At 42.4% G+C, this 27,137-nt stretch overlaps 1 protein-coding gene across 14 annotated transcripts in view; it reads left to right on the top strand.

Moving 5' to 3' along the window:
- Window positions 1-27,137, top strand: part of LOC135224597 (uncharacterized protein F13E9.13, mitochondrial-like) — a 537,654-nt gene that overhangs the window by 480,042 nt on the left and 30,475 nt on the right. For 13 of the 14 annotated variants that reach the window (XM_064263749.1, XM_064263741.1, XM_064263753.1 and 10 more), the window contains exon 7: window positions 11,116-11,238. In XM_064263749.1, coding sequence (XP_064119819.1) covers window positions 11,116-11,188 — 73 coding nt within the window. In that variant the 3' untranslated portion in view covers window positions 11,189-11,238. Of the gene's footprint in view, window positions 1-11,115; window positions 11,239-12,223; window positions 12,332-27,137 lie in introns of all 14 variants that reach the window. The other variant, XM_064263754.1, reaches the window with a different exon arrangement.

A 27,137-nucleotide genomic window follows, 5' to 3' on the forward strand; every position in this document is an offset into this window, starting at 1 on the left:
GTAGGAACATAGAAGAAAAAATTGAAATTTTAATATTAAGATGGTGGCCCGAATAAAAATGTACATATGTTAAATTATTTGTGGGTTTTCTATAAATACTGAATTTGCATTGGAAAGATTCTCTATGTATTAATACATCTACGAAAGGGATGACATTGTTATTTTCAATTTCAACAGTGAATTTTATGGATGGCACTAAATTATTCAATTTAGACAGTAAATCATTTACATCGATACCACCAGGTAAGACCACTAAGATATCATCGACATATCTGTACCATTTTAGGGGGACAAGTGTGATATTCGGGAGGTGTTGAAGGGAGAGGTGATAAAGGGTTACCCATGGCCATACCAAATATTTGTTGGTAATATTCTCCATTAAAAATAAATCTGCAATCACAAATACATAACTTATTTAGGAAATTATGTGACTAACGGACATAGGCAATTCATGAAGTACAAGTCCATTACTTAAATATTCTAGCACAGAGTCAATAGGGACTTTTGTAACAAAGAACATACATCAAAACTGACAAAAATTTCGCTATGGTTTAGTACAATGTTATTTAATTTTTCCACAAGATCAAGAGAATTCCAGATGTGTGAATTAGATACAGTTACTAGTAGCGGGGATAACAGTTTAGTAAGATATTTAGATAGTTTATAAGCAATTGATCCTACACTACTAATAATTGGGCGCATAGGTTTGTTTTCCTTATGAGTTTTGACTAGGCCATATAAATAAGGTAATGAGGGACACTTTACAGTAAACTGACACAAAAGTTCTTTTTTATCTTTAAGAATTTGTTTGATATTGATATTAAAGTTTTTTATTACTTGGTCCAACGGATTTTTTGCGAGTTTTTTGTAAGTTATTTCATCCTCTAGTAAAGTCTGCATGCGTGATATGTAGTCAGTTTTGTCAAGAACCACTAAACTATTGGATTTATCAGCCTTGGTAATGTGTAAGCTATTATCATTCTTCAATTCTTTTAAACTTTTTCTGTAGCGAGCGGGGAAGTTATCTTCGTGGTAGGCATGCGTAGCACTATATGTCATGCCTTTGATAATGTCTAAACGATTTTGTGGTAGGTCACAGTATTTTTCAAACTGACATAGAGATGTCGCTATTGATAAAGCTGAGGGTTTGTTACAAATGAAGAAAGACAGCCCAAAGCCTAATGCGCGCACTGCATTATCACTTATTTGTTTGCTCGATAAATTCACCACACAATCACTTCTAGCATTATTGGTCCAATCACTGTTGTTGATAAGGTTGTTTAATTTTCTGTCCAGTTTTCTAATCAAAGTGTCTGTAGTTCTATGAAGTTTTCCATATATTTCTTGCCTTAATGCGTGTTTCCAAGGTTGGTAAATCCAATAGTTTAGTGGTTCTTGACAAAACTGACTACATATCACGCATGCATACTTTACTAGAGGATGAAATAACTTACAAAAAACTCGCAAAAAATCCGTTGGACCAAGTAATAAAAAACTTTAATATCAATATCAAACAAATTCTTAAAGATAAAAAAGAACCAATGGGAGAGCAGGAGGATGGTGGCAAGTCTACTAGAACTAAGATGGCGGCGCGCGGCGCGAGTTTCAAAATTGTTATCGGGCGAATCTCGGACTTTCAGAAACCTTTCGTATCTTGAAAACTTTTCGTATGTAGAGCAGTAAAATTTTTTGTGTCAGCTTTCGTATCTCGAGTTTTTCGTAAGTTGAGCCATTCGTATCTCGAGGTACCACTGTATACAGATACAGTCCTAATAAGTGATATAACAAGTGATATATTACTCATATAGTTCGTTATATAATTTTAAGCTCCCCTAGTCTAGGGCTTACAATAACCCTCTCTTTCAGGCTGCTGCTGTTAAGGACGCCGCATCAACCACCCTGAAAGCCTGGGTCGGCGGGCTTCGGAAGAACGTTACCAAGGGGCAGCCATACATCCTTGACAAGAATATGGCTGTCCGTATCTTCCCCGGTGGAAAGTCTACCTGCTACGTCGACCCGGCAGCGGCGGCCCCGTACGTTGCCACCATTCAACATCAGGTGGCTCAGGCGCTAGCAGACCCGGGGAACTCAGAAATCGCAGACGACGTGGCAACACTAAATTTGGACCTCGAACCAATGGCGGTAGGTGAAGCAGGTAGTATACTAGATGAGGCAAGTTTGTTGGGGGCTCAAGGGCTTCCCTTGGGTCCGTCTGGATCTACTTCCCCTATTCCTTCTTCTGCTTCTTTCCAAGGTTTTTCAGAAAGTGAACTTTCGGTTAGGCCGAAGTCCACTCAAGCTATCCCTAAGGTGAAAGGGAAGCGTGAGATTAAGACCTTGGAGAAGACAGTGTCTAAAAAGACTACGTCTACTTCGTCTCATAAGTCTCCGGCTCACCATCTTGGAGCAGAGAAGTCGAAGTCCACCTCTTCACACTCCAAAGGGTCCAGAGGCAAGCCCTCGAGGGACAAGGCTCAGCCACCTGTGGATCCTGAGCCTTCGACCTCTACAGGGACACGCCCCAAGACTCCTGCCGTGATAAGGAACCTAGCCCCTTCGACATGGAAGCATTTACTGCAAATATCATGCAGCAAATGGGGAACTTTGTCGGGAACCTAGTTCAGGACAAGTTCGAACAGATGTTGACTCACATCTCTTCTTCTTTTGAGGAGTCGGGCCAGTCGATCTGAAACATTTCGGAAAGACTGACCAACCAGGAGAACCTGATGGCAGGTCTCCAAGAGAACCCTTCAGCAGTTCTCCCACAGCCCGGTATGGCGATGCAACCCATGCCGGACTACAACACCCTCCCTCCTTATACGGCGAGCAACCCATGGAGGGTCTCGTCTTATGCCCCCTTTAAGGACGGCATGCTAACGTTGGGGGACTGTGGTACCCGAAGGCTGGAAGACTTCAAGTTCCACCCTGCTGACCTGCAGCCCTCCTTCATTGGTTACGCCCGTCTCACAGAGACAGCGATGAGGAGGGAGGACAGAATACCCAAGGAGACTGTCATTTTCAGTCGAGATCAGGCCCAGAGAGATTGGCTGAGGAACTTATAGGACTGGGATTGCACCAATACCAAGATGCAAGCCTTTAAGAGTCCCTTTACTATCTTTGTGGTGGACGGAGAAACCCCCATTCCGTTCACCACAAAGGTGGCGGAGTTAACTCTTCAGGCCGCTATGAGGGATGAGCCCATGCCTCAACTCCGAGAGACGGAGCCCACATCTCTTTTCCTCCCAGGCACCGATGATCTTTGGGCAGATCTCCCAGCTACCTTCACAGTAGGGAAACTTAAGCCAGATTGTGCAATAACACAATATAGCAAAAGGCGTCCCAGGCTCCCAGACAATCTCATACAGGCCAAATTCGACGCTAGGACCAGGCTAGGAAGGCCCCTAAATACCCTGGTGATGACAGAGGTTTCAGCCATAACTTACAGGAACAAACCCCCTTTCAAGCTGATTGCCAAGTCACAGACACACACGGTGCAATGTGATCTCTATGACTTCGCGATTGCAAGACGCAATTGCAGGAAACACGTCCTGCAAGAGGCTACCATTCGCCACAAACCGAATAAGTTGCTCACGGCTTCCATCTGGGGTGCTGACCTCTTTCCGGAGTCGATAGTCAATTCGGTCCAGCACGAGGCGACAAGATTAATCAAAGTCTTAAGGTCCGTTGGGGACTTTCGAGTAAGAGGAAGCCTGAATCTACTTCCTCTTCTAAAAAGTTGAAAAAGCCCAGGAAATTCCAACCTTTCCAGGCTACCCAACAGCAGCAGGTGGCACAAGCAGTGCCAGTCTCTCAGGTGGCACAACCCTCCACTTCGAAGAGTCAATCACAACAGTTCCTCCTACTGACTCCCCAGAACCAGCCCTCTACCTCTTTCGCAGTATCACCGGCCTTTAATCCAGTTTTTGAAGGCCAAGCTTTCCAACCTTTTAAGAGGTTTGGAAGAGGCAGTAGGGCTAGAGGTGCATTTCGCCAAAGGGGCGGCAGAAGAACACCTAGCAGAGGCAAACACTTCCGAGGAGGACGCGGGTCACGACCTGCCCTAAGTCAGTGAGGACCCTCAGGTAGGAGGGAGACTGTTCCTCTGTCGCCACAGATGGGGATTCAGCAATTGGGCACAAAGTATTGTGTCCAAAGGACTGGGATGGAGCTGGATCAAGGGCCCTCCTCCATCCAAGACCTTCCTTCAACGGCCAACGTCGGAATTGACGGAGTACGCTCAAGAACTCCTTCAGAAAGGAGTAGTGTCAAAAGTCAGGCATTTAAAGTTTCAAGGTCGCTTGTTCAGCGTGCCAAAGAAAGGCTCAACCAAACAAAGAATAATTTTAGACTTGTCCCGTCACCACCTCTATCGATCTAACAGACGCATACTATCATATCCCAGTGGCAAGACACTTCCGCCCGTACCTAGGTTTCAGACTAGGGAACCAGGCATTCTCCTTCAAAGTAATGCCCTTCGGGTTGAACGTGGCCCCCAGGGTATTCACAAAGATGGCGGAGTCAGTAGTTCAACAACTAAGGTCTCAGGGGATAATGGTAGTCGCGTATCTGGATGATTGGCTTGTTTGGGCAACAACCATCGAAGAATGCCGCAAAGCAACGGTCAAAGTAATACAGTTTCTGGAACATCTGGGGTTCCAAATAAACAGGACCAAGTCCAGGCTAACGCCGGACTCCCGCTTTCAATGGCTCGGCATTCAGTGGGATCTAAACTCCCATACTCTGTCAATTCCGTCGGCCAAAAGGAAGGAAATAGCCAAAGCAACAAAGCAATTCCTCAAATGCAAACAAACATCAAGGAGAAACCAGGAAAGAATCCTAGGCTCTCTCCAATTTGCCTCAGTGACAGACATTCTACTGAAGGCAAAACTAAAAGACATAAACCGAGTCTGGCGCTCGAGAGCAAACAACAAGTCTCGGGATAGATTGTCAGCCATCCCGCCGATTCTCCGCAAACGACTCCGCCCCTGGGTGGAGGTCAAGAATCTATCAAAATCAATTCCTCTTCAATTTCCCCCTCCGGCATTAGTTATCCACACGGATGCTTCACTAAGCGGTTGGGGAGGGTACTCTCAGTTCAAAAAAGTACAAGGGACTTGGTCCCCTCAGTTCCGTCAGCTTCACATCAATGTATTAGAAGCTATGGCAGTGTTTCTCACACTGAAGAGACTCCTACCAGCCAAGAAATCTCATATCAAGCTAGTATTAGACAGCGCAGTAGTAGTACACTGCATCAACAGAGGAGGATCCAAATTAAGCCATATGAACCATGTCATGATAGCCATTTTTTCACTAGCAGCCAAGTACAAATGGCACCTATCCTCCACTCACCTGGCGGGGGTAAGGAACGTGATAGCAGACGCCCTGTCTCGTTCAGTTTCTCAAGAGTCGGAGTGGTCTCTGGACAGGTGTTCATTCCAGTGGATATGCCAAAAGGTTCCAGGACTCCATGTGGATCTGTTCGCGTCACAGTTGAACCACAAGCTCCCGTGCTATGTGGCTCCCCAACCTGGACCCTCTGGCTTATGCCACAGACGCCATGGCCATAGATTGGAATCAGTGGAAGAAAGTATACATCTTTCCTCCAGTGAATCTTCTTCTGAAAGTTCTGAACAAACTCAGGACTTTCAAGGGACAAGCTGCTCTAGTAGCCCCCGATTGGCCCAAGAGCAACTGGTTCCCACTACTTCTGGAATTGGGTCTACGACCTCAACGGATTCCCAATCCTAAGCTATCTCAACCAGTACAAACGAGGACTATGTTCGCTTCCTCAGGAATCCTCAAAACCCTAACTTTATGGACTTCACGGACTTCATGAAGTTCGCGGCTAAAAGAGATGCAGACATTGATTCTCAAAACATCCTTTTCCTAGAATCGGATAAAAGAGAATCGACCCTACGTCAGTATGACGCAGCTGTTGAAAAACTAGCTAATTTCCTGAGGGAAACAGAATCTCGAACCATGACTACCAACCTGGCTATCTCCTTCTTCAGATCCTTATTTGAAAAAGGTTTAGCAGCCAGTACTATTACTACCAATAAGTCAGCTCTAAAGAAAATTTTTCAATTTGGTTTTAAAATAGACTTAACAGACTCCTATTTTTCGTCTATTCCTAGAGCTTGTGCTAGGCTCAGACCAACAGAGAGACCTAGCTCAGTTTCATGGTTCTTAAATGATGTTCTCAAACTGGCTTCAGATACTGATAACGATTCATGTGGCTATATACTCCTCCTAAGGAAAACCTTATTTCTTCTAAGTCTGGCCTCAGGAGACAGGATATCTGAACTGTTGGCCCTTTCTAGAGACTCTGGCCATATCGAATTTCTTCCATCAGGAGAAGTTCTCCTCTCTCCAGATCGAAAATTTCTGGCCAAAAATGAGGATCCGTCAATGAGGTGGGCCCCTTGGAAGATCCTTCCTCTTCCTCAAGACCCCTCTTTATGTCCAGTTACGACCTTACGAGCCTATCTTTCTAGGACATCTATGAGATCCTCAGGCCTCTTATTTATGAGGGAAAAAGGTGGCACTATTTCCTTGAGAGGAATTAGGCAACAGATCTTGTACTTTATTAAACAAGGAAACCCACATTCGTTCCCCAAAGTCCTCGACATTAGGGCAGTAGCTACCTCAATCAATTATTTCCAACACATGAATTTTGATGATCTGAAAAAGTACACAGGCTGGAAATCGCCAACAGTATTCAGACGCCACTACCTGAAATCCTTAGAATCTCTTAAGTTTCCAGCAGTAGCAGCGGGAAACACAGTTTCTCCTGACTCTGCATAAGTAGTTTAGTTGTAGATCCAGATCTCCTTTCTACCTGCCTCACTAGCATCCTTCCTGTAATCCTGCCACCAGGTTCCACTCTGTTTGGAGCCTTAGCTGCCTAAAGAGCTATAATTGTGATGTTTTCCTTATTTTTTTGCTAGGATTACTCACACCTGTAAATAACCTATTATATTGTCTAGTTTTAAGGTTATTATAAGTTATCATAAGTTTACTATAACTTACCATAAGTTAATTTAATTATATATATAATTTCCGCTGTAATTATAACTTTTAGATTATATTCCTCTAACGTACTTTGTTTTTTCTTATTCCCTTCTGAAATTTTATTTTACCTCAAGCTTGTGGTCATTTCTCTGGTACTATTTCATGAAGCGACACGGGCTGAGCCCAGAAAAGGGATTTTGACGAAGGAAAAATCTATTTCTGGGCAAAGGCCCGTGTCGCCCAGTGAAATCCCACCCTGCTTTACACCCACCCTTGGGCCCAAGCTTGATTTTCTAACTCCAAGGATGGCCGCTAGAGGCGCTCATGCTGGCGTTGGGAGCGCTAGTAGTAGTAGTTACTGGTGTGGGCTGTGTATCAGCCCTCTCTAGCAGGGGGATTTTGTAGAAGGAGGGATTTAAATGGTAAGAGACCCGTGGTAGTGGTTTCACTCGCCCCAGAAACCATACTGACACCTTTTATATAAGGTGAACGAGTCAGAATACTCTGACATACCATTTTAGTTTTTCTCTGGTAATGTTAGTAATATTTACCTTAGAAATATGTGCTAAAAGGATATTTCACTGGGTGACACGGGCCCTTGCCAAGAAATAGATTTTTCCTTCGTCAAAATCCCTTTTTAAGTGTTTATATTTATTTCTATAGTATAGGTATATACTGAACAAAATTTTGAATTTTATTTCTAACAATTGTCATCGACATTACTCATCTTTATTATAGGTACTAATAACAATCCAGTGTAACCTGAAAAAACAAAAAGACATAAGCTACATTAAAAGGAAGTTATAATTTCCTCAAAGACCGCATTTATATAGCTAGGTATCAGACACGCCCGCCCTTAAGGGGTTGGGGGGACTATATTGCGGTTTGAACTTTAATTTCAAAGGCTTATATAAATGCTCAGTGCACGAGGACCTGAAAAGCAGATTAGATGGAGAAATAAAAAAACTGTAAACCACATTTGCCCAGTCTAAGTACCGTTATTAGTGATTGGGGGATTATATTTCTGATTGAGTTTGATTTCTAAGACCCTAAATGAATCCTCATATTATAGATTGGCTTATCAATTACAGCAGACTTAAGCATCTCTGTCTTCCGACGTGAAGTGCCATACAGTATACCAATGGCCTGAGGCATGAAGTCACTGCCTCGTTACCTTAACTGTAACGAAAATTTAATCTTTGCCCAATACTGGTCAACTAAACCTCCTTATGATATATAGTACATTTTCTGAATCCTCATGAAAAGAGGAAATGTTTTTGTACCTCTCCATTTTTCTTTAATCCTTTGGTTTTCGAGTAAATTCACGTTAAACTTTATACTTGTCACCATCTAGCGCCAATTTTTTTATGTTTGAGTACAATTTCTAGAAAAAGTGTTGCAGATATGTAAACATGTGTTGAAACTAGAAAGATTCTAAATTTTATTGGAAACATTTTGGAAGAAATCCCATTTGTCTATGTTAATTATAAGAGGAGCTATGGCAAATAGAATGGGGTTGGGTCGTGTGCGACTGGCGGCCATGTTGATGCCGTCATAACAGACACGCCCCCCACTAAAATTTTGTAAGACTTGCTTTTCTGAGACTCTCTGGTCATGTAGAAACAAAATATATCCTCAAACCTTTTCTACTCCTTGGATAAATAAATCTTGCCATGGCTCTTCGATTAAAAGATTTTGCTGTAACCTGCCCTGCTAGCTCTGCTTCCAGCGAGAAGAGAGAAGTGTTCCTCCCTGAACCAATGGTTATAGTGACAAGAAGTGGCTCGTCAGGCAGTACAATCCCTGTCTGAGCAGCGGTGAAATGGCTGAAATTCTCTTTCAATCCTCTGTATCATTCCAGGAATTACAACTGTCTTCATTGGTTGGTGTCGTATACAGGACTTTTTCTCTGATCAGAATTGCGAGTTTACCCTCTGATTCAATTGTGAAAGACATAGGTCCACACTCGCCTTAAGCCTTTCACTTAAGTAGTATTGTTTCTCCTCAGTTGAGATTCAACTACTGATGAGAAACTTCTTTCTGTCTTGCCACCACAGGGACCTCAGGCATTTGAATCTTGTTTAGGGTGCACAAGCCTTTGCGAGAATCAGACAGAATTTTGTTTTCAAGACTGCATCTCGTCTCTCTGCCATTGGCAAAGAGGATAGATGATTTGCTTGGATCATCTTCAACATCGCTTTTCAAAAGGCAGGGTTCACGTCGCAACTCCGTCTCAGACGTTGAATCATTCGGTATCTGCTGAAGGGTTTGAATCCTTCTTGATCCCGTACACCTTGGACTTTGTATTTGTTGATCCAGATTAGTCATTACTTTGTCCTATTAGTGTGTTGCTGTATCTGCAGAAGACTCAACACCCTTCACTAGATGTTGATAACCTTTCTCCATTATTGATTCGCCAATGGAGAATTGTCTAAGGACATGTCCTCCTCTGAGTGTTATGAGATCACGGGGAACTTCTCTTCAGTTGGCTACGTCACCTGTACGGTCTCTCTGAGAGCGCATGGTGCCAGTGGCTTGGTCCTTTCATTGCATTCTGAAGAATATGTCGGACTGGAAGATAGATGTGGTCTCATTAGGACCACATTTATGTCTTTCTTCCTTCAGGTCTTTGCCCACAGGTCCTTGGAACCCCTCTTTTTCCTTGGACCTGTGGTGGATGCTCAACAAGTTGTGTTTTCTTACCTGGCTCCTTCAAGAGGACAAGTTGCATATCGCCTATGGTGTGCAGTTATAGAGGTAAGAAGGATACAAGAGTGACTGACCTCTCCTCCTCCTCCCTCCTCGTCCTTCTACTTCTCTTCCTTTGAATCGAGAATGGAATTCGAACGTAAACTTGCTGGTCAGGCATTTAATGCGGTAAGCCTACACATCAAACTTCTTAATTACATTTTGTCACTCAATTTGGGAACGTATAGGAGTCTGACCCTTGATCTCGCAGTTCTTATACTCCGATCAATTTGTCAGACGCAGGGCACTCCTCCTCACTTTCGACCAGGAGTAGCCGCCCAGCTGTGCTAAACTCCAGTCAGATCTGGAGACTCACTCAGATTCCTCCCTCCAGTTAGTGAGTCTTCCTATTGTAAAGGACCTAGGGTTTGTATATTGTGTAGGGAAAAAATCACAATTTTTGAAAGCATATTATATTTTTCCTAACTGTACAAACCTGAGGTCCTTTACACTAATGCCCACCTCAATGTGAAACCTGGGCCAAAAGGCAAAGTGGAATGTTTACTACAACTGAGCAGGCGGATCTCCCTCAATCTGAAACCTGGGCCAAAAGGCAAAGTGGAATGCTTATTACAACCAGCAGGCGGATTTCCCTGCCTACCGAACGGTAGTTACTGCTTAACTACCTTGCTCAAGAGTTTTAATGGCCATGTTCCAGCTTTGCCATAAGCATATTCCTATTGTAAAGGACCTCAGGTTTGTATAGTTAGGAAAAATACAATTAACTTAAAAAAAATTGTGATTTTTATCGCTACAAACCCATTAGGCAATCCTTGGTTAATGATGGGGGTTCCATTCCCAGCCAAGTGCTGATAGCCAATAATTATCAGTAACCAGAACATCATGGTAATTATGGCAATAAATGGCATTTACTATGCCGTAAGTGTGATTGGTACCAATAAACTGCTTATCAGTGTCAAAAATTGCTTATCACTGATAAACTGCCTACCAACACTGGTAAACTGCTTACCGACGCTGAAAATCTGTTACCGATGCTATTAGCCAAGTGTTGTAAAACCAAAACGCCATTAAATGGGGACTGCCTGTACACTAAACCAAAATGCTTTGCTACAGTTGCTGACTGAGGACCAAAGGGAATAGATATGCAATGGACCAGCAGACTTGAGCCCCAATCTGTTTTTTTCTACAAAAGTTTGACTTGTCTGGAATTCATGTGCAGAGGATGAATAGGCTATGTTAAGGTAATAAGGTTTTATAGAAAAAAATATGTTTTTTAAAAAAAACTAAATTTTCAACAATGACCTAGTTCAGTGAGTAAATGAAAGTTCAGGGTTGTTAATGTAGAAGATTCAGAATCACATAACAACAATTGAAATTAAATTTCTCGTTTTGCAGGTGGACTGAAAATCTTAAACTGGAAAGAATCTTATCCTTCACAAATGAAGTGAAAAAACTTCGGGGAGACTAAGAAGGCTGCAAATTATTCCATGCTTGCTGAATATGTAATTTCTGAATAGGGTAAGTCAGTCACCCTTAATTGTAGTATTTTTGTGATGTATACTGTATGTCTGGATAATGTCTACTTATTAAGTTAGAGGAATACAAAACATTAATTTTTTCATAGAAACCCATCACTTACATACGCAACATTTGTGGTCTTTGAAAAATGTCTTAGACACTGCAATTTGGTTTATCAGACATAAGAAGCCTGGAGGTAATACTGCATAGGCATCAATTGGTTGTTCCACTGGTCCATAGTAGGTCATTTGTTAACTGTAACTGAATGATGGGTTGGTATGTAAAAAAAAAAAAAATCTTTGTGAGTATGCTAGAAATATGGAAAACTGGTTTGGGATTACAGCTAGCAAATCTAAAGATTAAAAGAAAAGGGTAAAACAATCAAAATACTACTAATAGTATTACAAAATATTTGTACAAGTAAGGTTTTATTAGTAAAGAATACACTAGTCATGATCTGTGTTTAAGCACTGTCATTTGAATAGTGTCCATTATAAGTTGATGAAGACTTGCTACTGCCTCTTGAATAAACAAACCTTTACTAGAATATGAATAGGATAGGATAGGATAACAAATTAGTTTAATCAGACCTCTTGAGCCTAAAATAGGCTCTCCTCAGGCTGGTTCCCAGGAATTAACCTGGAAAAAACTAGACTACGTATTTAAAAAAACTGACTTTACTTAGGAACATAATAATTTTATTAAGTGAAAAATCCCTGCCCTCAGCGAGAATTCCTGACACTGTTGGATCTCAAAAAAATGTGCCTCTGCTGAATCCAATTTGGGCATTCAACGAATAAGTGCTGGACAGTTATGGGAACTTGGCATCCATTACATTTCATCGAGTCAGAAATTGGGGTTGACATTAGATGACCATGAGAAAATCTAGTATGACCTATGCAAAGTCTTGCTAATATTACTTCTTTAGATCTTGCTTTTGTGACAATGAAACCAATGGGTATACCTAAGATTTTATATTTTTCAGCTTGTTTGATACTGGTACTGAGGACTTATCTGTTTGCCAATCTTGATATATTAGAGGTTTGACAGATGATATCCAGACAGATTTTTATTGACAATCCACATTGGAGAAGTAGGTGGATTTTTATTTGGATTTCTTTGGCAAGTTGATTTGAAGACTTGTACTTGTTTATAGCATCAATTGCATTATGTGAGTCACTAAAAATTATTGCCTTTCAGATATTATGTCAGGTGCTGCTCATATGGCCAAGAGTTCTGCAGTAAACACATGATATTAAAGGAAGGCCTACTTTGATTAATTTATTATTCGAGAAAGCTGAAGCTCTACTCCAGTATTGTTTTTTGAGCCATCTGTATATACCATGAACTGTTTTCCCTTTCTTTGGATGTGTTCTAGGGCATGTTGGCAGTACATCTCTGTATTAGTCATGTTTCGTTTAAGATAAGACAAAGTGGTGTATATTTTTATTCATTTCAGAGTCCAGGATGGTGGGTCTTCTATTGTTGGTTTGATGTAATTGATTGTTATATTTATTATCACCATCTAGTTTGGAATATTTACACTGTAAGGCATCTTGCTGAGGGAATTTCAAGAGGGTTTTAAGTCTGTTAAGATTACGACTTAATATGTGTTTCATCTTTATGAAGGTCGTTAAGGTTGGACATCACCATGGAATAGAGGATTTCTTGGAGTGTGGCTTAGTTTTAGGAATGCTTTTGTCAGCAGCATTAATTATAAAGTCTGTGAAAAATCCACATGTAGTATTGTGATCTTGAGTGTGCGGAAATGGTGGTATATTACGGATGTATAGATTATAATTATCCCAGTCAGTATTTTGAATATTGAATCTTACGGTTGGTGATATTGAACATAATGAGATGTCAACTGAGGAAAAAGTTGAGTGAGTATTAGAGAAGTATGTTGGAACATGACTTTCATTTAGACAAAAATAGTCATGCTCCACAACAAACCTCTCTATGTTGGCCCCTGATATGTCAGTAGAGTGCTTGGTATCTTAAAGGGGACTATGAGCATTAAAATCTCCTATTATAAGTAGGGGGTCAGGTAAACAGTTAATTAATTCAGATAGATCACTGAAGTTTGAATGGAAATTTGATTGATTATACAAATTACTTACAGTGATCATACTTTTCTTGGGCATATATAGTTTGACAGCTATCTGATAGAACGGAGCTGGTATATTTAAAGGTTCATATGTTACACTGTTGTGAACATATGTAGCAGTGTCATGTTTTCCACCATCTGTTGGCAAATAACAAGCAAGCTTCTAGAGCCAGATTTATGCAGGGTTGGCCCTACATGTTGTAGGCAGATGCACATGAGGTTGTAGTCTCTCAAGAGACATTTGTTCCGTTGGATGATTTTACGATCCATTATTGGGTGATATAGGTTTTAAATTCTGCAGGTTAACCCTTAAACGCCTATTGAACGTATTTTACGTCGAGATAAATTGTCTTTTGGGTGCCGACCGGACGTAATTTACGTCGACAGAAAAGTTTTTTTGAAAATTCGCGGAAAAATACTTATAGGCCTACCAGCCGAAAACTTTTGAATCACGCACCTTGGGGGATGCTGGGAGTTCACGGATCAAGGTGATGTTTTGTTTACAATCGTTACGCAGGCGCGCGAAGCGCGAATTTCTTTCTTATCGCACTAAAAAGTATCAGTGACATACCTCAGAAATTATTTCGTCACTTTGACATAATTTTTGCACCATTTTAAATTAGCTGTTACATGGAGTATTATATGAAAATGTGCGCTATTCCATGTAGAATACAACAAAAAACAACTCATGGTTGTAGCTTTTATCAGTTTTGAAATATATTCATATAAATAATCATATAAATAATGATAAGTGCCAAAATTTCAACCTTCGGTCAACTTTGACTCTACCAAAAGGGTCAAAAAATGCAATTGTAAGCTAAAACTCTTATATTTTAGTAATATTCAATCATTTACCTTCATTTTGCAACAAATTGTAAGTCTCTAGCCCAATATTTCGATTTATGGTGAATTTATGAAAAAAACCTTTTCCTTACGTCCGCGCGGTAACACTTCCGAAAAAATCATATGTGCGATTGTCGTAATGTTTGCACCATTTTAAATTAGCCTTTACATAAAGTTTTATATATGAAAATGTGCGCAATTTCATGCACAATACAACTAAAAACAACCCATGTTTGTAGCTTTTATCAGTTTGGAATATTTTCAAATAAATAACGATAAGTGCCAAAATTTCAACCTTTAGTCAACTTTGACTCTACCGAAATGGTCGAAAACCGTAATTGTAAGCTAAAACTCTTATATTCTAGTAATATTCAATCATTTACCTTCATTTTTGCAACAAATTGGAAGTCTATAGCACAATATTTCGATTTATGGTGAATTTATGAAAAAAAAAAAAACATTTTCCTTCCGTCCGCGCGGTAACTCTTCCGAAAAAATCATACGTGCGATTGTCGTAATGATTGCACCATTTTAAATTAGCTGTTACATAAAGTTTTATGTATGAAAATGTGCGCAATTTCATGTAGAATACAACAATAAATAATTGAAGGTTGTAGCTTTTCTCATTTTCGAAATATTTGCATATAAATCATGATAAATAGAAAAAAAACCACGTTCAGTCAACTTTGACTCTACCGAAATGGTAAAAAAACGCAATTGTAAGCTAAAACTCTTACAGTCTAGTAATATTCAATCATTTATCTTAATTTTGAAAGAAATTGGAAGTCTCTAGAACAATATTTAGATTTATGGTGAATTTTTGAAAAAAACATTTTTTACATCTGCGCGTTACGAATTCATGCATCATTTTGTGATAATATTTTCTCTGTGTTGCTTTGATAGTTTTAAAATGTGTTATATACCAAAATACGAAATTTAGTGTACAATATAACGAAAATAAACATTAACTCGTTAGCTTTAACCGTTTTGCTCACAGCGCAATTTGAATACAGTTATATATGAAATTTTGTTTTCGGGGTATCATATATTGCATTATTTATATATGATAATGATATTATTTTCATTTCTGATGGTTGCATACTAAACTTCAGGCAATGACAAAAAAAGGAGCTAAAAATGAACTCTTAATCTTGAAAACTAAGCACGCTGTGATTTTTTGAAAAAAATATTTTTCCCGCTTCGGCGCTTACTCCGAGACCCCGTAGGCATACGGGAGACGATTTTTATTATACCCCTTAGGTGTTTAAGGTTTAATTGCAAATTTTACTTTGTCTCTTGCTTTATACATATTTGAGGTGCTTTGAGGTTTCTTAATTATTGTGGTATTTATTTGTTGAGAATTAAACTCAACAGTTGACTGTTTTTCATAAATGATTATTATTTCCTTCTTTTATTGCAAAGATTCAGAACAGAGTCCATCCTCATGATGGTGGGCTAAAGGGCATTTTTCGCAATTGAACAAAATTATTTACGCAATTCCGAATTGAGCCTTCTGTTTTGGTTGGTAATTGGTTGCAAGCACTTATAAAGCACTCATTACAACAACAAGACTGAGCATGCATGTTGTTGGTAATTGTTGATTCAGTCTTTCTGACTGGAGTGTTCCCCCTTTATTAAAGACTGATTTCTCTCTATTGGAAACCTCTGATTTTGTATTTCGATTGTTTTTTGTCCTCTGCGGTAAGGAATGTTGGTTTAAGGACCTGCTTGATTTACTGTTAAAAGATTTTGGTTTAGTGGAAGATTGGTGTGTATTAAGACACATTTTGAGTCACACCAATAGTCGGATTTTCATTAGTGCCACACAAGGAAGTACTGTAATCAGTGTCACAGGTTGGGATTGTAAGAGAGTGGTTAACTGGTCCATTACAAGTCTCTTGTTGCTTCTTACCTTGTTGTATACATGATAGGGATGGAGGGCATTTGTGAACCTCCACTTGTGATGAAGTCAGCACAATTTCTTTTTTGTACATGCAACTTCCCCGGCAGATATATACTTAGCTTATGTCTCTGACGTCCGACAGAAATTCGAATTTCGCGGCACACGCTGCAGGTAGGTCAGGTGATCTACCCCCCTGCCGCTGGGTGGCAGGAATAGGAACCATTCCCGTTCTAGAACCAGATTTTCTCTGTCGCGGTAGTGTCAACATATGTTGTTGCTACCTCTTGACTTGATTTTCGTTTTTCATCGCCATCGATCTTCTGAGCTGTCTTTTGCAGGGAAGTACTGGGTCTTTGGTTCGGCATATGCTTTTATTAACTTTTTAATGAATTTGGCTTCGAAAATTTCGAAGAATATATGATGTGTAACTACCGAAATTTTCGGTAGACACTCACATAGTTTGCAAGAAAGGGAAATATTAATATTTATTCATTAATACGTGTAATAAGTGTTAGAATTGATTGAGGAAATAAACTGACTTCCTACTTTAGGGAGTCAGTAAAGCATGTAACTAGATACGTTTCTTTTAAAAGTTTTTTTGATACTCGTACTAACGAGCAATTAGAGTATTAACAGTACTAGTAGTGTTGCATCCTCATCACCTTCTTACTTCGCAGAAACTTCAAATTCATAATTGCAATTTGAAGACAAGGATTGTGGCTCAAAAGGCGAGCTATTAAAAGGTAAGAAGTGATTACTAGTGTTCCCCATTGCAGTGGAAAGTGCGTCTGATCGGCTCTGTCTCGCTCTCAGGCCTAGACCTCTTTCAAGCTCCCAAGCCCAGGGGAGAAGGAATGTCGAAAGCCGTAAGGAGGGGTTTCAGAGAATCCCCACCGGTCAGGCGTCCCCTCGGCAGGTTCTGTAGAGCGTCCCAGACTGCCAAGGATAGCCATTGAAAAGGCATCCTTAAAAAAGTGCGTCTCTTCATCTTACATCCGAAAAGACGAAGAATGTATATGTTTGGAGTTTGGATGATCTAGCGCGTTCTCTGAAAACTAAGAGAACACTGAGCAAGAGCCAGCCATGAAGCCGCGTTCCAGCAAGCTAGCGTGAGCCACGTTCCAACAGCCAGCAGTGAGCCGCATTCCAGCAAACAGACTAGCGCGAGCCGCGTTCCTACAACCAAACGTGAGCCACGTTCCAGCAACTGAGCGCGAGCCGCGTTCTAAAAAAATTTTTCTTGGCGCAAGGCGCCTTCAAAGAGACAAAGCACTAGCCTGGCGCAAATTGCGCCAGAAAAACAGACGGCTAGAGCAAGGAGCCTTATAGTAGAGTGGCAATCAGAACGATCCTTCCATTGAACGTTTCCGGGCAAGAGGCTCTTTCTAAAAGGGGTCTAGTAGTGCTCGGAACTATCAGGGCGCACGGGACCTTCCATGCAAGCGGAACATTCCAGGAGTGAGTCTCCTTTCTAGCGTGCGGAACATTCCAGGCGCACGGAACTATCCAAGCGCTAGGCGCAAGGAGCCAGGTGCCAGAATATTCCAAATCTTCTTATGAGAGAGAGGTCAGTCACGAGGCTCCTCTTTGAGTTTTTAACTTGAGCAACTTTCCCCTGGCAAAGGTGCAAGATGTCGCACAGGCGGCCGTCGCTTTTGTCAGAAGGATTCTGATACTAAGAGAAGCCATTTTTTTTCATTATTCAGAAGACTCCTGTGTTTGGCAGTGCCTCTCAATGCGGACTCTCTCCTTCATTCATGTTCTTCCCTCGTTATGAAGAGGCAAGAGCTTTGGGAGTTTTCTTATAAGAATCTCATCGACGTTTGAGTATGATGGCGGATAGGAAATATCTTCTTCCTTCCATAAACCCTACAGATGAACAGGAATTCTGTCTCTTCCGCGATTTATGAGGAAATCACGAAGATTTAAAGAGTTCCTGGATTAACTTCCTTCCTTAAGGAGATATATATACTCTTTCTATCGTTCTATTAACGAAAAGAACGAAGATAGTTAAAATTTTGCCTTTCTCTATCTGCCTCGGCAGGGAAAGAAGGTAGTAGAGTATCTGCTGTATGAGAATATGATATGGCAAATCAGCACATACCGTAGTTACTTCTTTGCTGAGCAACTCAATTTCCAGTATCCTTCCAAGGAATTTCCTAGGAAGGACTACGCTTAAAGGGATTGTTGACAACACCTACTTAGCTTCTAGATTTTATCAAAGTCTTGTTTCGCTTAAATATGCATTAATAAGAACTTCCTGAAGTTCGATAATAATTTTAGAAGATTCCTTTATTGAATGGAGTAGCTGGCAACTCTGGAAGAGTAAGGCCAGACGGCTAACGGAGACTGCTATCAGCTAGACCAACGCAGTACCATGTAGGTGTCGGTCATGATTGGTCGGTTACGTGTCTCTCTCCTGCGGGATGGAATAACTAACCATGTCTCTCCCCTACAATCGCGGTTTTAGCCTCGGATTGAGGGGATAGTTAAGCAAACATAAATAAAATATTGTCTGCCTTTTGCTAAGAAGCTTTCAATAAGAAAGATATTACAACATTTCAATGCTGTTTACCGTAGGTAACATTATTAAAGGATTCTAACGCAGCGGAACTCTATATATATGCTCTCATGCTTATGAAAGCATGGCTTATTAGAGTACATGCATAGTGAGAAGATGAATGTAGTAGAGAATTCACTTTAAGACTACGGTATGGTCAAGTCTTATGCACATACCGAGGTTAACTACAGAATTCCTAGTATCCTTACAAAGTTTTCCTAGATTAATGCTGTTTACCACAATGTGACAGTATTATAAAGGATTCTAATACGGCAGAGCACGATATAATATAATTCTCTCATCCTTTCGAGAAACGCACACAACCTTTTTAGAATCGGATATTTTTCAAGAGAAGATGGGTGAGTCGGATGGGAAACATTCTCTTAGTGGCAGAAGTTGTTTCCCTGAATGGACTATACTACGTATATAAGTTTTTTCCTACTAAGAACGGAATTAACATGTGAAGGATGTCGGGTACCATAAAGGCACAGATGTTCTGGCACATAACCTAAAAAGAACTAGAAGGAAGCGCCAGCCTGGCGCAAAGCGTCAGAAGCGCCAGCCTGGCGCAAATTGCGCCAGAAGCACCATCCAAGATATTTTCTTGTTTTAGCGAGTTATGAACCTAAGAGTCCAGTAGCCTCTCGGACAGCAGGCTCGGTAACGGCAAGATTCGTTCCTGATTTCGTTACCCATTTAATCGGAAAGGGGTCGTTTACAAGGAATGATGAAATGATTTATTTTAATCACTTAGGCCAATTCCACGACTCTCTCATATCGCAAAGAGCATCGAGAATCTCTTTTTTCGCCCCTGTTCGCGTTAACAAAAGAGAACCTATTTGGGAACAGACACGGAACGTAACGATCCTTAAGAGGTTCGATGCAAGATTTTGCATGTCCGTGAGAACCTTCTCGATCGAAGATAATAACTGTTAACGTATGTCTAACATTTATTGAAAAGAGTTGTGAGAACCTGCGGAAAGTCTTCTTCATAGATCTCTTCGCAAGGTAGAAGACGAACAGGCTTCCTATAGACTGCTTCCTTTTCCTCGAACCAAGAGAGGTAGCAATATACGACATCTTTAATTTAAAGAAGGGGAATAAACTAATCTTTTTTTCCCTAGTTATAAATTCTTAACAGATATTAAGATAAATGGGCGTCAAAGGAAGAGAGGATGAATGCCTCATTTTGGCCTTAGAGAGGTTGGATTCACAGAAGTCATGTTCTTCTCACAGCATGTTTCGTAAGGCTTTTCCAAGAGTATCTGGATATTCTATCAGAATCTATTATAAATAGACCTGAAAAACCTCTCCACTCTGAGTCTGTCCGCGTGCAGACTGACCAGAAGTGGACATGAATGAGAGGATTTTTCAAGGTAAATGACAATAGTCATGGCTAAGACATAGAATTGCTGCAGATCGTGCTAGATGGAATGAGGAAACTGTCCTCTTCCGATACCTCGTTGAACCACATAGCAAGGTTTTTTCTTCACTTTCAGAGGGAAGAATCACCTATGTATATATCTGCTATCAAAGAACGCAGTAAAAGGCTATACTCTGTCTCTACAAGGGGAATTAGAGATAACAGAGGATTAAGATCTTCGGGATCTTATACGATACCTCAATACGACAAGAGTAGGATATCATGTACTTCGAATGGGATCTTTTTGTGGCCACAGATTCCGTGTTCCGACAAAATGGAACTGCTCCTCATCAAACTTCTTTGAGAAAGTTTATGAAGGAATTCTTTGTTTCTCTTAGCCCTAAACGACCAAGAAGACAAGTGAATTTTTTGTGCATTGGAATCTCGCATCAGATTCAATGGAGACTCGGCAATGGGTTCTTGCCAGCATAGTGTGTCTGGCAAAAGAACTAAAACCCTCTATTCCTAGCGCAACGCTTTCAGATAGAAGTTTCGTTGCCCAGGCAGGGTACTTACATTTTCATCTACAGAAGAAGAGATGGCTTAAACGTTTGCCTACAGAGTACTTCGGGGTGGGGGGCGATGAGGGCTCAAAATGCTTCCCAGAAGGTATTCAGAAGGATACAATAAGAGCTAGAAATCAGGGTTCCGCCCAATTTCAGCTCGGAGTCTCCTTCGACTTCCAGACTCCTTCCCTTCCTTCGGGCAAGGATAGGGAAGATTCTGCAACGAGGAACATCATCAACATGTAAGAAGAGATCTCGTTAGCAAAGGAAGTATTCACGAAGGATCCTTCCGGAGGAAGACTCTTCTCTCTCGTATTGTTAGATATCCTGTCGTCTACTGGATGTAGCTGACTACAATCACCTCCCCTTGCCAGGGGCCAAAAGCTCAAAAGGGGAAGAATTTCTTCCACCCTTCACCAGTCTCCTGATAAACTATGTGGTTGTTCAGGACTCTCGGACAATGTAGCGCCAGCCAGGCGCCAAATGCCAATACAGGCGAAAAACGCCAGAGGCGGTCAGTTCCAAGGAACTCTGTCATGGTCGGATACTGAGAAGGAGCGGGCCTCCAACCTGGCGCAAATGCGCCAGAGGCAAACAAATCGGACAGATATAAGAGTGTCCGATGTGGACATCGCCAGACAGCCTAGAGAGTCTTCCAAGCTCGAAGCTCCAGCAAGTATGGAGGAGCCAAGCCAGGCGCGAGGCGCCAGCCACAGGCGCGAGGCACCAGCCAGGTTCTAGAGCCAGCAGGCTCTAGAAGCCAGCCAGGCGCCATCCAGGTGCCAGGCTCCTTCAAGGCTAGGCTCCAGTCAGGATTGAGGATCCATTCAGGCGCAAGGCTCCTTCCAGTAAAGAGAAAGCTAAAGCTCTGTCATGTAAGAGGGCTAGTCCCCATTGATATGATACAGGTAAGGCTCTGCCATGTAAGTGGGTCAGCCCCCATTGGCACGATCCGAGAAGGCTCTGTCGTGTAAGCGGGCTAGCCCCCATTGACATGATCCAGAAGGGTTTGTCAGTCATAGGTCCCTACTCGCTGAAACTCTTGAGGCATGCAGACTCATAGACAGTAATCATGAAGTCTTCTGCCAGGCTCCAGGCACAAGGCGCCAGCCAGACGCAAGGCTCCAGCCAGGCGCGAGGCGCTAGCCAGGAGGGAGGAGCCAATCAGGCGCCAACCAGGCGCGAGGCCCCAGCCAGGAGGGAAGAGCCCATCAGGCGCCAGCCAGGCGCGAGGCGCCATCCAGGAGCGAGGCTCCAGCCAGGCTCTAGGCGCCATTCAGGCGCAAGGCTCCAGCCAGGCGCGAGGCGCTAGACAGGCGCTAGGCGCCTGCCAGGCACGAAGCGCTAGCCAGGCTCCAGGCTTCACCCAGAAGAGATCTATATCAAAGAATGCCCTGGCCTTCTTTGAGACTATGTGATCTCCTAAGCACTTGATAAGTGCATTGATGATTCCTTCAAACAGCTGAGAATTAAAAGCGCATGAAGTGCGAGCTTTTCCGAATTCTTGTTCTTTCCTTAACAATATGTCATAAGGACATAGCTGTCACATACGGGAGATGCAACTCTGTGTTGACTTCCCATTATCCGAAGGATGTCAAGATAACCTACGAGAGATCCTTCTCTCTTGGTTGATACGTGTCTGCGGATACATTGCTGGGATAGGGAGCCGATACTGATCCTTAACTAGTGAGTTAAATTTTATTTAACGTCGTGTTTTTTCTTTGTGTTGTTTGTAAGGAGTTTGGGGATAACTCTTTTCAACTTAAGCACTAACCCTCGTGTTAGGATCAGGTGATCGGGATCGGTGTTGTGCTCCTTAATTATGCCACTAGGCATAGGCATATTGTCATGTAAGAGGCTCTGTCGAGTAAATGGATAAGACCCCATCGACAGACCCACAAGAACTCTTAGCCATAGGTCACATCCTCGCTGAGGCTCTTGAGGCGAAGCAGATTCCTAGGCATTAGCCATGGAATCTTCCGCCTGAACAAGTAGGAACCAAGGTTTTATTTTTTTTTATTACCTACAACGTATGTTGTTTACTTGTCTATTCAGTAAATAGTTGTCTCTTACCCACCACCAAGGGTGTCAATCAGCTAAGTATATATCTGCCGGGGAAGTTGCATGTACAAAAATTATATTGTTAGAATTCAATAAAGTTTTGTACATACTTACCCGGCAGATATAAACGATGAATGGCCCACCCAGCCTCCCCTCAGGAGACAGGTGGAAGAGAAAATCTGGTTCTAGAACGGGAATGGTTCCTGTTCCTGCCACCCAGCGGCAGGGGGGTAGATCACCTGACCTACCTGCAGCGTGTGCCGCGAAATTCGAATTTCTGTCGGACGTCAGAGACATAAGCTAAGTATATATCTGCCGGGTAAGTATGTACAAAACTTTATTGTATTCTAACAATATCATTTTTTAACTCCTCACTTGATGCAGGTAGGGTTTTTTTTTTTTAATTGACTGCACTTCTCAACCTTTTATTTTTTTCCTTTAAGCGGAGTTCTTTCCAAGATTCTTTCTGTCATTTCGGGAGTTGGAGTTATTTGATTCTTCTTCCATTGGAGTTCCCATAGCAAAGCTATCAGAAACTTCAATGTTAATAGCAGCAGCAGTGGATAGAATGCTGTACTTATTTTGGATGTTAGTACTATTAGCATGTTGGATGTGTTGCGTATCTTTATTATTCTGCTGCTTGATATATCTTGGAGGGTTTGCTGACGCACTTCTTGGATGCTCGCTACCGCCTCCTCATACTGTCCAGGCCCTCTCCTCTCCTCCTGGCCTCGTCTTCGTTGGTAGCTGAGGTCAGCCATATTGTATTGCTCCACAAGTGATGATTGCCGCTTCCTCAAGTCAGTTGTGTCAACCCCGCTAGTGACATCACGGGGTCAGTCATTTTGTATCCCTCTGCCAGTGGCGTCTGCTTCCCGTTCGGATCGAGGGGAAGCCGTGACGTCATTGCTGCTTATGAGTTGAGTTGAGTTGAACATAGAATTTAGGCCAAAGGCCAAGCACTGGGACCTATGAGGTCATTCAGCGCTGAAATGGAAAAGGACAGTTAAAGGTTTGAAAGGTGTAACAGGAGGAAAACCTTGCAGTTGCACTATGAAACAAGTGTTAGGAGTGGGTGGAAAGTACGATGGAAGAATGATAATATGAAAGGAGATACAGTAAAAGGAAAGAAAGTAGTTGCAGCTAGGAGCCAAAGTAACGCTGCAAAGAACCTTGAATCAAGTGTTAGGAGAGGGTGGAAAGTACAATGGAAGCAAGATAATATGAAAGGAGCTACAGTAAAAAGAACGAAAGTTGTAGCAGCTAGGGGCCAAAGGGACGCTGCAAAGAACCTTAAGTAATGCCTATGGTGCACCACATGAGGTCCACTGACAGCACTACCCCCCAACGGGGCATCGCTGCTTATGATGTCACTCCCAGTTGTCTCCGCTGCGCTGCCTCGCTCATCTGTGTTGTCATTGTTTGCTGCTGTGACGTCATCTCTTCCATCCAGTTAGCTGCATCTCCCTTCCATGTGGTCGGCCCCTTCTCATGCTGATCCATCTGAGGTTTTATGCCAGGAGGTTCTTAAGAGATCGGTCTCTGTTTTAGAAGATAAGTTTGCTGCCATGTCGGCTGGGAGGACTGGAAGCAAGTGTGTGTGTAAGGAACCTGTGCTATCTTCCTCTCCTTCTCCCCCATCTCCGCCGCGTCGGTGTATCAAGCATTGGAAGGCTAAAGACTTTGCCCTTTCTTCGTCTGTGAGTGAGGAGCAGCACGCCTGTGTTCCTGCGAGTGTTGTGTTTCTGAGAGTGTTAGTGTCTCTTCCCCTGTGCTATCTGCAGTGGCTGCTTTGTCCTCTGGATGGAGTCGCAAGCATGTTGCAGCCTCCCTCGTTCATGCACATGTTGCAGGTGCTTCCACTTCTCCTTCTCCAGGGCCTATTCGTCGCCGTAGGGATCTCAAGGCGCGTGTCAAAGAGGTCGAAGGTTGTGATCATGGAGTTGGTGCAGCAGGGGTGTTTGCCTGCCCCTCTCCCTGGTTCTTCCAAGGGTTCAACTTCAAGGGATTCTCATTCCATCTTGAGTGTTCGAGATTCCTCACCTATGCACGTTCGTATGTCTGCCCCGCATGTGCTCGTACGCGGCCATGTTAGAGAGTCATCTGTTGGTAGAGTGCGTAGGGATGTCCCTAGTGTTGTGGTTGGTTCGTCACAGGAGTTGGTGCTTAGATCCAGTCCACACAGGTTAGTTGGTGTTTCGGGCTGTTTGGCTCCTGGTTCTTCTGCTAATTTACACGAGGAAGGTGCTTTAGATAAGCCTGCACATCCTTCTCATCGTCGGCCTCCATTGCCGAAGCAGGAGAAGGGAGACATCCAAGAGTTTTTAGTCTTCCTTTATGGAAGTTGTTGATCTCATTCACGAGTTCAACAATTTGGAGAGTATGATTCAGGCTCAGTCATCCTTCACTCCTTCTTGCTTGGAAGCCTTGCTGGGAGCTACGAAGGATCCCAAGTCATCGTTTCAACTTCCCTTGTCGGGGGATCTCCAGTCGGTCTTGCATAAGGTTAATGCCTCTGTTTCAGATCGGGGTGGATCGCTTTGCTCTAGGGGCTCTGCCAAGTTGCTTCCCCCGCCTCTCACGAGGCATAGGAATTACTATGCTACGAACTCTGCTTTTTTTATGTCATGTTGTGGCGGGAATTCTGCTTTTTTTATTTCATGTTGTGGCGGGATTACAAGCTTAAGAGCAAGCAGCAAATATCCCCTACATAAACTTAATCTGTCTGGCTACCAAACCCACCCTCAGTCACACTTTCCTCTTTACACTACAAAATACAACAGGACAATTGACCCATACCTACATACAGAACAAAAAAACACAAACAGGTACCCACCTCTGGCTCCAGATAGGCTAGGCTGTGCTGTCCGCTGGATAGGCTATAGGCTAGCCGTGACACATCCACCGCCGATAACCAACCACACACCAACCAAGACCAACAAACCCACAACTCAACAACCCGACAAACAACTGCAGACGAAGAACACCAACAGCCCGAAAGAACACGACAACCACACGACTTCTCCAGCACAACAACCCGCCAACACCAGCACTGCCCCAACCACCACTCACAGACACCGAAAACGCACTCCCAACCTCCTCAACTTCACCAAAATCAGACAAACACACGCACAACAACCTTACAACACCAAAATCAATCAAATACCACAAAATCTACTAACAACCAACGGATAAATGCTGCCAAACCAACTCTGTGTATTACTAGACGCCTCACTGCTTACGACTCTCGTAACAGACTTCCACTGACATACTACAGAACGCCACAGCAGACATGCTTCCGACCGCCATTTAACCACTCCCAATAATTCTTCTACCAATTTCTCTCTCTCTCACAACTTTTGGAGACTTTGTCAAATATAAATTACTATCATTACTCCTCCATATTACCTCCCCCATTACATTTGACAACATCTCCTTACACTCACAACATTCACACTAAATTGCCTTTCGCAACACCCAAGGATGCTCAGATGCAGGCCCCCTGGATCTTGTTTGAGGACCATCATACACTCTTTCAGTTACATCACCTTTCACTTCTTCCAAACCACTTTCATTCAAACTCCCATTATCTCCCTCACTACCATCCTCCCAAATTCCATTCACTACTTCACCGATGACTTCTAACTCTGGTTCCAACATCTCCCCTATTTCGGCCACCAAACCACTCAGTTCATCCATACTTCTGTCAAACTCCCGCAAAGACTTATCCATCCTATCAACTACCTCCTCACTACTCAGTTTCTTTCTCACTGAAGTCTTATTTGTCCCTGTCAACTCAAACCCACATACACTACAAGTATCATTCATTCCCTCAAAGTCATCCGTAGCACACACTTTATCAACAGTTTGCACCCTACCACCAACCCCCTTACCATGCCGTTCACGCTTTTCCCTTCCACTTCCTCTCTCCACACTTCCGTTTTCTTCCATACTCAACCAACACCTACTGTCGCTCTCCCAGACCCATTTGTTCACCGACAGTCGGCTCATACTTATTCACCCTCAACCACTCACTCATCGCATTCTCCCGAACATACTGTGGTACTTCCCTCCACTTACGTAGCTGGTTATGGTGTGCCCTAACCTCATCCATTCCCCCACCTACTCGCAATTTCCCCAAAACATAACTCAATCCACTCGGTCCCACTTCCAAAATCTCAAAAGTCCCTTCAAATTTCTCCCTTACTTTATTCACATTCATTCTTCCCATCTCAACCACCTCTTTCAACACCTTATCCCCAATCTTAAAACTCTCAAACCTTTCACTCGCTTTCTTCCACAAATCCCAATCACCTTCTGACAGACCCAACCGCGGTCTGACAATCCTTTCAAAATTCAACACATATTTACAAGGAGACACCTATACTCTTCTGCAGTGTGGCGTTATGTACCCAAACTGCACGTCCTACATACATATCCCAATCCTTGTCGCCCTTACTCATCATTTGCAAAATTTCAGTCATCGTCCTAACAGC

Source organism: Macrobrachium nipponense, chromosome 12 (assembly GCF_015104395.2).
Source record: "Macrobrachium nipponense isolate FS-2020 chromosome 12, ASM1510439v2, whole genome shotgun sequence".
Lineage (NCBI taxonomy): Eukaryota > Metazoa > Arthropoda > Malacostraca > Decapoda > Palaemonidae > Macrobrachium > Macrobrachium nipponense.